General features: G+C 56.3%; 4 protein-coding genes across 4 annotated transcripts, besides 9 other annotated features; all 4 read left to right on the forward strand.

The window, feature by feature from the left end:
- Positions 1-834: 834 nt before the first annotated feature.
- Positions 835-872: a microsatellite.
- An 825-nt stretch (positions 873-1,697) lies between these two features.
- Positions 1,698-1,714: a microsatellite.
- Positions 1,715-1,720: 6 nt separating this feature from the next.
- On the forward strand, positions 1,721-3,208 carry Tco025E_07953 (uncharacterized protein; the record flags this gene model as incomplete). Its single annotated transcript, XM_029374811.1, has 1 exon — positions 1,721-3,208. The coding sequence occupies one exon, from the start codon at positions 1,721-1,723 to the stop codon at positions 3,206-3,208; it is 1,488 nt and encodes a 495-aa protein (XP_029225039.1).
- A 214-nt stretch (positions 3,209-3,422) lies between these two features.
- Positions 3,423-3,451: a microsatellite.
- A 51-nt stretch (positions 3,452-3,502) lies between these two features.
- Positions 3,503-5,653, forward strand: Tco025E_07954 (uncharacterized protein; the record flags this gene model as incomplete). Its single annotated transcript, XM_029374812.1, has 1 exon — positions 3,503-5,653. One exon carries the CDS (start codon positions 3,503-3,505, stop codon positions 5,651-5,653), a length of 2,151 nt encoding a protein of 716 aa, XP_029225040.1.
- A 154-nt stretch (positions 5,654-5,807) lies between these two features.
- Positions 5,808-5,830: a microsatellite.
- Positions 5,830-5,861: a microsatellite.
- A 285-nt stretch (positions 5,862-6,146) lies between these two features.
- Positions 6,147-6,166: a microsatellite.
- A 27-nt stretch (positions 6,167-6,193) lies between these two features.
- Tco025E_07955 (T-lymphocyte triggering factor) lies at positions 6,194-7,558 on the forward strand (the record flags this gene model as incomplete). Its single annotated transcript, XM_029374813.1, has 1 exon — positions 6,194-7,558. One exon carries the CDS (start codon positions 6,194-6,196, stop codon positions 7,556-7,558), a length of 1,365 nt encoding a protein of 454 aa, XP_029225041.1.
- A 21-nt stretch (positions 7,559-7,579) lies between these two features.
- Positions 7,580-7,631: a microsatellite.
- A 166-nt stretch (positions 7,632-7,797) lies between these two features.
- Positions 7,798-7,837: a microsatellite.
- Positions 7,838-8,003: 166 nt separating this feature from the next.
- On the forward strand, positions 8,004-9,212 carry Tco025E_07956 (uncharacterized protein; the record flags this gene model as incomplete). Its single annotated transcript, XM_029374814.1, has 1 exon — positions 8,004-9,212. The coding sequence occupies one exon, from the start codon at positions 8,004-8,006 to the stop codon at positions 9,210-9,212; it is 1,209 nt and encodes a 402-aa protein (XP_029225042.1).
- Positions 9,213-9,329: 117 nt separating this feature from the next.
- Positions 9,330-9,356: a microsatellite.
- The last annotated feature ends 30 nt before the right edge of the window (positions 9,357-9,386 follow it).

The following is a 9,386-nucleotide window of genomic DNA, read 5'->3' on the forward strand; positions in this document are numbered from 1 at the left end:
CTGAGTGAGAGGGCGCGTTTCGTTGTTGATCTGCACTCTTGGTCTATGACTTGATCTCCCTTCTGAGGGAGACCGCGCTGAAGGGCAACGTGTGCAGTTCCTTCTGCCCCCGCTACTCCCCGCGCGGAGGGGGGCGGCGGTTGCGGGCCCCTAACGACTGCCACTCCGTGGGCGGATCCCGGGCTTTGTGTTATCATGCCATGGGCTGTTTCCACACATTTAAAAAAAAATAGTCTGCGCGTGTTGGTTGGATTTTTTGAGGGTAGAGAAGGCTGGTCAAATTGAGACAAGCTGTTATTTCCCACTGCTATTGTTATTTCTGTACAGGAAGCAGCGACAAAGCCTTGTCCAGGCAACATACTCTTCGTGATGAACGCGAGTGTGAAATTTGCTTTATTTTTGGTGTCCCCCACGTGTCCTCCTCTCTGCGGGTGAGGGGTGTTGTTAGTAGCGTTTGTTTACCCCTCCCCCCTCCCCTCTTTTTTTTTTATTTTGTCGTTGTTGTTCCGCATTTGCACACTTGCTCCATTGCGTTTTCTGCTTCTTGTAGAGCTGTTTCGCGGTGCCCCTGTTTGCTTTCTTGTGTGTCTGAGTACGGGTGGAATGCCTCACCGGCTGCGCAACGCCGCGGAAGAGCCGGGGAGTTTCCGTCTCGCACGCCCGCTTGTGTTGGGTAGTGCCCTTTTAACAGTGTGCGTGGGCCGTCACCGGGGGAAGAGGCACGTGGGACTCGACAATAACACAAAAAATATGGTGGTCGCTTGTTTTTGTTATGCTTGCTGCATTTCTTTTCCTTTGCGTACTCGGCCCCGACTCCGCTTGCCGCGCTGGCCGCTCTTTCTCTCTCCCTCTCTTTCCTTCTTTTTCTATCTGTGCAACTTCGCCCTCTTCCCTTTCTTTTTTTTCTCTTTGTGGGCTGCGCCCGTTGTTGTTGCCGGTCTTGCACTTACAACCAACGCACACAATCACACGCGCGCAATACCGTTAGAAGCCAAGTTGAGGGGCCGACTGCGGAGACAGAGCGATGGCAAAGCGCACCGTTAAGATGGGCGTCATGGGACGCTATGGCGCTCGCTATGGTGCCAACCCCCGTAAGCGCGCCAAGAAGCTCGAGGTGTCGCAGCACGCGAAGCACTTCTGCTCCTTCTGCGGCAAGTTCGCCTTCCGCCGTAAGGCTGTGGGAATTTGGCGCTGCGACGGCTGCAGCAAGACGATGGCGGGTGGCGCCTACACGCTGAGCACCCCGAACAACAGCACTGTCCGTTCCACGGTTCGCCGCCTTCGCGAGCTCAAGTAAAGAGCATGGCGGGATCTAGACTGTTTTGTTTCGGGCCTGAGTTCCTTGCGTGTAGTAAGGGCAACACGACGATGTGCCTCGGAAAGGGCTTCATTTATCAACTTTGTTTTTCTTTTTGTTATTTCGTTTCATTGATGATTTTTTTCTTGTCTGCAGGTATCGCCGCCCTTTTTTTCCCCCCTCTTTGGATGGTGAAGGAGAGGCAGTGGGACTTGTGTGCGGGGGCGTGGGGTCACACCCATGCCGCTCCGCCGCGAGAGCACGCACCCTCTTCTTCACTGGCGCGCTCTTGTCGACGACGGTAGACGTGTCTCATTCTTCTTTTTTTTTTACACACACATGCGTGTGTGCTCGTGAGGTAAAGAGGGAAAAAAGACCGAGCAGGAAGACAAGGCCCTTCGTGTGTGTGTGTGTGTGCCGCTGATGGAACTCGTTCTCGACGCGTTTGACGCGTCGGCCTCTAGTCTCAAGGCCCAATACGAACGGCTGCTGCAGTTGGGGGAGGATGGCGAGGAGCGTGACGTCAAGGTGGATGCCCTCCGTGCATTGCATGATTCTTTTTTGTCGCATACAGAGACAGTGAGCCGCGAGTTGGATGTTCTTCAGGCCGACGAGGAGCGAGAGGCTGACGACATTGAAGAAGAAGTGGCGGAGCTGGAGGCGGGGCTGCTGATGCTCACACAAATGGCAGAAGGCCGTGACGCCAGCGGCCACTCGCTTCCTGCCCCGACGCATGCCTCCGTGGAGGCGTACGCGACCTTTGCAACGCGCCTGGGTGACTTTGTGGCGAGGCTGACGGCCTTGCAAGGGGCCCTGCAAGGTCTCCTCTCGCATCCCCGTCCGTTGGAGGGAGGCGTTACGCCTCTTCTCACATGGTGTGGTGTCGTGAGCGGGAATACGTGGGCGGAGAAGGAGCGTGAACTTGGCGCAGCTTGGGCGACGTTGGAGCGCGAGGCTGGGGAAGTCGGCGCGACGTTGCAGGACACTTCCATGACTGCTGCGCGGGGCCTCCTTGACGGGGTGGTGGCTTTAGGAAGGCGTGCCGTCGGCTGTGCGGTGGAGCTGCAGCGGTCTCAGGAAAGGCGGGATGCGGCGTTGAGGCAGATGGAGGGGCAACAGCGTCGTCTCGTTGTCTGGTGCCGCCAGCAGGAGGTAAACCTTGATGCCCTGCGTGATCCGGACCACGTTCAAGAGTTCTGCGCATCGCTGCTGGAGCACTACAAAACGATGTCGACTAACCATAGTCTTTTCCTGGAGTCGGCGGAACCCTTTTTGGATAGCGGGGTCGTACAGGAGAGACTGCTGGAGGCAAACGAGACTTGGCTGCATCTGCAGGTGAAGGCTTTGGAGAAACTGCGACACACACTCTTTGAAGTGCATGCACAGACTCTATTAGAGGAAAATGTGGAGGAGCACGGCAGTTTTAGTTTGCAGGTGGGCCCATTTCTCAAAGAGCTGAATGACTCTCTCCTGGCCACAGGTAACACGTCTTCCCCGCTGCATGAGCGTTGTGCGCAGCTCACGGAGGCGTGTCGGTCGTTGCAAAAATTGCTGCCAGAGCATGACGAGCTATGTAAAAGCCTTCTTAACTTTGGGGATCGCATGCGAATGATGCGGGAGGCGTACGCCTGTTTTCGGGCTGCAGCACTTTCCCGGGTGACGTATTTGTCCTCCTCCTCCGAGGTTTTGGCGGAGGCGGCGCGCCGCAAGGATGAGTTTGAAGGCTGCGTAGAAGAACTTAAACAGTGGGCGGATAATAAGGCGAGAAGCGATACCTGGCGCGACGTCCGGGAGAAGGTGCGTGGCATTAAGGCACTTTTGGAGCGAGAACAACAATTCATAGATCAAGAGCGAAGGAACGAGGAAAAAAAGGGGGAGACGCAGAAAAAGAAGCAGTCGAGTGTAGTTTGATTGGCGAGGCAGCACGTCATGGTGTTACGGCCTGCTATTCTACGCCAGTAGCCTGTGCTAGAGATGACTGAGTCTGCCCTTCTTCTGCTTGTATACAAATGAAAATATGCTGGGAGGTCTGTGCACCTTGTAGGTGAACTCTGCCACGGCTGCGGATGCACCTGAGCTGCTACGCAATAGCATCATCGTCTCCACCGCATCTCCAACTCCCCTCTTCTTTTTTGTTTTGTTTTTTCTTTTTTTAAATCCATTTTCTTATTTTGTGGTGCTTGCGCGGGGGTGAAACCCAACAGAATGTCAGCCGAGGCTTCAGCGCCCCAGTCTAACATCTTTGGCGGCGACGGCCCGCATGGTTCCTTCACCGCCGACGGCGACGCGCTGGCTCAGCGTGTGCGACTGGAGTGCGAAGAGGAATTTGCTCTGCGGCTTTGGGCGGCGCGTGTTCGGTACCTGGAGCTGGAGAAACTGAAGGAGGAGGTGGAGAGTCATACACCCCATGGCCCTGCACTTCCACCTGGTTGGTACCTCAATACAAACGACCCTGTCCTACTCACATATGATCCATACTTCAGGTCTCATGCAGCCGCAGCAGTTGCGAGGTCTGCGCCAATCTTCAGCGCAAAAGAAGGGCGCTACTACGCTGACAATGCACTGCCGCTTTGTCGGGCGGAAGCGCACTCACTCAAGTCGTGCCCCCCCGCCGGAGGACACGGCTTGACGGGGGCGAGCGAAGAGGCTTTAGGGAGCGCTTGGCCGTGCCGCGGCGGCAGTGTTGTGGCATTGCGCCGCTTTAAGGCTGGAGAGGTTATCGCCATGGATGCCTCGGAGTTGCGGGTTGTGGAGGACCCGCTTGTGTGGCGTTTCTTTCCCCGCTCCGCTGCCTTCTACAGGGGACAAAAGGGTAGGAGGACTGGCAAGGCAGGCAAGAGTCGTACACAAAGCAATAACGGCAGAGGTGCCCTTGAAGCGTCCTCCCCCAACCTAGTGGCTGCCGCGCGTCAGATTGTAATCCATGCACGCGACATACGAAACGGCACCCCAGCGCTTGTGGAAACTGGATTTGCCCAGTTCCTTGCATCGCTGTTGCTGTCCCGGGGCGACATGGAGCTGCTTCCGAGAGGGGACGAGATAAGAAAGTCTCTCAGCGGCTTGGACACAGGCAGTAAATTTCATGCTGTGACTACCGTGAACTCCAGTACGCCACTGCGGCGCTCGCAACGCGCGGAGGCGTTCGTTGAAGACTGGTGTGTTGCCCCAGTGGAGTCCGACCCCCGCTTCCCCGTGTTGCGTGGGGTTGCCTCACTGCTACTTCGGTGTATTCCGCCGGTATTGCTAGTGTGTGCCCAGAAGGATCCAACTGCGGCAGGGGGTTGCCTTTCGCTGGAAGGTGTCAAGGGGTTTGTGTCACCACATTACGGATTTATTCGGAGAATGGGACTGCACAAGACAGACCGTCTGGCGCGGTTACTGCTGGGTTTCTCTCTTCATGCCGTTTCCATTCATGTTCCTGACCTCCCCAAATGTAGTGGTTTCTTTCCGTTTCTTCGACGTGTTCCACACGAGTGTCGTCCGAATAGTTTTGTGATGTTTTTGGACTCACCTGCGTCGCACTGTTGGGGCGAGGCAGGGTTCTTTGACTATAATACCACCGGCACACATCTCATTCGGGAGACGGGGGCAGAGACGCCTCTGCCATGGGGGTTTCCGTGTTCGGAGCGAGTCTTTCTTCCATCTGTGGCAGTTCTCGTAGCCTGCCGTGACATTGATCGCGGGGAATATATTTCTCGCAGCCTCTTTGATTCGGTCTACATGACGCAGCCGCAAAGATCTAAAATCACACGGCAGCTCTTTGGAGTGTCGTGCAGTTGTCGGTGGTGCGTGGATGAGCCTGACGTGCCGCGCGCCTTCCGCTGTTCGCAATGTCCCCGCAACTGTGGGGTTGTTTGCCCCGTTGGCGATGGCAGTCGCCTCAAGGAGTGGGTTTGCCTGCAGTGCGGGTATCGCCCTGACGTGGATGCGGTTCACCGTTGCCTTGACGAGGAGCAGGAGCTGGCGACCGTTAAGGCGGATAAGATGAGTGGGTTGGTGCGTCTCTTGCAGGCGACGACCGTACACTACAGTCATGCCATCGTTTTTCATAAGATAGATGAATGGTGTCAAAAGGCGTGGAAGGAGCAGGATGCATCGATGTGTCTCGAGTTTCTAGATGTTATGCAGAAAAGTGTCCATCGTGTGCTGGATCCGTGTGACCCGCAGATGGCACAGGTGCATGAGTTTGCCGCCCAAGCCAACCATGCGGTGGGCTCAGCGCACACTGCACGGTACGAGTACTTTCTTGCGCTGCAGATCCGTCTGCGTGCTGGCATGCGCTACGCACATTGGACCCGCAAGACGTGGTTCATGGCAGCTGAGAAGCCGCTGGCGGAGTTTTTGGATAGTGTCTGAGGCAACACCATACCGAACTGCCCACCCCAGGACGCGGGCAGAGGGCAATGAGCGCAAAGCCGTGGTGAAGGCGGTGTTTGTGTGATGGCTCGTACAAGTGCGGAGATATAAAAAAAGACAATGGACCAAAACTATTGGTGTCGTTTTAACTACATCTCTATCTCTCTCTCTCTCTCTGTGAATGTGTGTATGCCTCTGTGTGTGTGTGCAATGGCGTTATTTACACGCCTCCACGAATTCTTAGCCTCCCTTCCTCCCTCCTTCGTTATCTCTCGTGTGTGTGTGTTTTTTTTTCTTTTGTTTTATGCCACTCTGCTCCTGCTCTGCCTTTAATAATAATAAATTATCGCTTCTTATTTTATTGCGGTCTCGCCTGGGTGATTCATCGGTGGGAAGGCGGCCAGGAAGAGCGAGAGAAGAAAAAAAACGAAGTCCCGTGTGCGTGTGTGGTGGTTTTGTGGCCGTCTGAGGGCCATCGTGTCATTCCTTCCTTTTGTTGTTGTTGCTGTTGTTTCGCTCCGTCGCTAGTGCTGCGTAGAGATGCCACCAAAGGCGGCTCGTGCTGGCGCCCGCAAGGCGGAGAAGGCCCCGCCCCCGTGTGACCCCGTCGCCGAGCTCGGCAGCCTCGAGTCGATCCACGACGCCCTGGTAAAGGCGCAGGAGCTTCGGAACTACTTCCAGGTGGAGCGCGACAAGGTAAACGAGTTTTGGTCGGTGACGAAGAAGGACGTGGAAAACGCCCGCCACGCCCTCCTCAACGCCGACGCGGAGCTGGAGGAGATGACGCGCGCGCACCAGGTGGAGATGAAGGTGTACAAGCAGAAGGTGCGGCACCTGCTGTACGAGCACAAGATGAAGGTGAAGCTGTGCAAGGAGGAGAGCGACCGCCTGCTGCGGGAGGCGGAGGAGCGGCACCACAAGCGCATGAATGACATCCACGCCCAGCTGCAGCAGCGCGGCCGCGAGTTTGAGGCGGCGGCGGAGGGTCACGAAGTGAAGATCGAGGAGCAACGTGACTCCCACAACTACATGTTGACCGTCACGAAGAAGCAGAAGCACGAGAAGGATCTAGCGCGCCAGCAGGCGGCCTACGAAGCGAAGCTGAAGGCCTTGCGGGACGAATTGGAGCTGCGGCGCCGGGCCGAGATTCACGAGATCGAGGAGCGCAAGAATGAGCACATCAATGCCCTGATCAAGCAACACGAGACAAAGTTTCACGAGATGAAGGAGTACTACAACCAAATCACGACCAACAACCTGGAGATCATTCAGTCCCTCAAGGAGGAGATTGCTCAAATGAAGAAAAACGACGAACATAACGAGACGCTCATGTACGATATTGATCGTGAGAATCAGAACTTAGTGGCCCCGCTGGAAGAGGCGCAGCGGGAGGTGGCAGAGCTGCAGCAGAAGCGAAGGCAGTACGAGCAGGACAAACGCAGTCTTGGCACGACCCGGGCAAAGCTTCGCTCGCTGCGGGAGGAAATTTGGCGCCTGCGCAAGGAGCACAAGGCCCTCGAGGAGCGCTACGCCACCGTCCACGAGGAGCGGGAGGAGCTCAAGGCGAAGTTTGAGTCCGCGCTGCGAAAGGCAATGGAGGTTGTGGAGGAGCGCAATGAGGTGCTGCAGCAGAAATTGATCGAGTCCCACGCACTTGTGGAGGAGCGGGACGCACAGCTTGATGGGGTGCTTCGGGCGATGAATCTGGAGCCCACGGCCTTGGAGCTCATTGCGTCCGAGGTGGATCGCACTTTAAGTGAGAAGAATCAGATGATCAAGGATCTTCACTTTGAACTGAAGAAGGGGGAGAGGGAGTTCAACGCGACACTGGTTGAGTTGGAGAGGCGCTGTCAGGCAGTGAATATCCCGCCACTTTTCCGGGAACAATTTCTTGCGCCAAGCTGAGTCTGAGTGAATACCTCCATGTCTCTGTTTCTCGTTTTTTTTTTCCTCGCTCCCTCTCTCTCTCTCTCTCCCTGTGCCCTGCAAGGTGTGAGAAAGGGGGAGAGGGAGGAGGTGCTGCGAAAGAAATGACATGTACAGTTTGTCCCCTCATTTGCCGCTAGAAGAGATTCTACTGAGGTAAGGGAACCTGAGAGAAAAGAGGGCGAGACAGAGCCACTGCTGTTGATGGTGCAATTCACTTTTTTTTTATTTTAATTGCCATCTTTTCTTCTTCTTTTTTCACTCATACGTATATACGTGCTTGCACGTGTCTGCAGCTCTCCGGTCGCGGTTGTCCATTGGCACCGTGACCCGCACTGAGCAAGCGACTGGGGAAAGGGCAAGCGGGGGGAGGGACACAATAGAATAGAAGAGACTTCTTTAGGAGACAAAACGTAAGCGAGAAATGAGTCGGCAAAACCACTTGGGGATAATTTGCGTGGATGTCAGCGAACTGCTGAAGGCACACCAGCGCCGGAAGGTGGAGCGGCGTGACAACATGTTGCTATACAAAGGCTCGTACCTCATCACGAACCCGGTGCCTTCAGCGACGCCGCCGCCATCGTCGGTTGGACGTACCCCGTCCAACTCCCCGCCACGTGGAACTTCCGTCAGTAGCTCCGTGAGAAGGAAGAGCCGGAGCCCTCGGCGGAGACGCTGCAGCGGATCGAGACGGCGGCGCCACAGACGGACACCTAGCCCCGGCAAGGAGGACCACCACCCCGACGATGCTTCTGGGGCGAAGGCGAAGGCGATGCCGCCGATCCCCGGCGCTCTCCCCGCGCAGGGGAGGGCGGGCGAACTCACCGTGAGCGCCGGGTACAGCAGCGAGGTGGGCGTTTGGAGGCCAAAGCTGCACTTCCAAGTTCCGCCTGATGAGTCTCAGAGCGCCGGCTCCTCTTTCGCGCCGTGGCGCAGTGCTCAACAGCAATTGCCATTGATGGGCGGCCCAGATTTCGAGACGCTGGTGCCTTTTTCACCAACGCCGGCTGCCTCGTCGCAAGATGCATCTCGGCCGAAGCAGCACGACCCTCGAGAATACGACAGCCAGCCACTACTATCGTCGCCCCTATCCAGGCAAAAAGAGGTGGAAAACGCGCGTCCGCGCGAATGGGCGTCAGCGCTGTCTGATTCTGCCAGTCGGGGACTCGACCGTGTCATGGAGTCCCTGCAACGGCGCGTTTGGGAAAAGAGTCCAGTCTCCTATCAACCTTCCTTGAGCATCAACAGATCCAGCGATCGTCACTCCGCGGATAGGCGTGGGGATCCGGAGGGCGGCACCGAAATTGATTCTCTGTCGGGGCTTGGCCCACCTGGTGTCATGGGTGGGAATCCCGGCCAGAAAACGTGGGGATCGCCGCGCCCGTTGCACAAGAGGCCAACCGTGCGTCACGTAAAGCCTGATGCGGAGCTAGTCACCCGTTCCTGTTTGCTGCGTGACAGCCGCGGGACGGAACGAGTGATGCTTCTAGGTGTAGTTCCAACGTTGCCGAAGCCCGTTGTGCAGTTTCCTCCTGCGGCACGCGGAAGGGCGGCAGTGCCGACGTTGCCGCCCGCATTTAGACGCGCTGCGCGAGCCATGGTAACCCCCACAAAGAGACCCAAACGCTTCTGAATGCAACGAATACGAGGAGAGGCGGCCTTGATGTATACATATTTGCAAGGGGTAAAAAGAAAAAAAAACAGGGAGGAAGAGCGGCGTTCTCAAATTTGCCTGCGACTGCACATGAAATTTTCTTTTTTTTTTTTTTTTTTTTTTGCGTACTCGTCCCTTNTTTGTATTTTCGTG

This window comes from Trypanosoma conorhini (assembly GCF_003719485.1).
Source record: "Trypanosoma conorhini strain 025E chromosome Unknown Tco_14.4_contig_00671, whole genome shotgun sequence".
In the NCBI taxonomy this organism is placed as follows: domain Eukaryota; phylum Euglenozoa; class Kinetoplastea; order Trypanosomatida; family Trypanosomatidae; genus Trypanosoma; species Trypanosoma conorhini.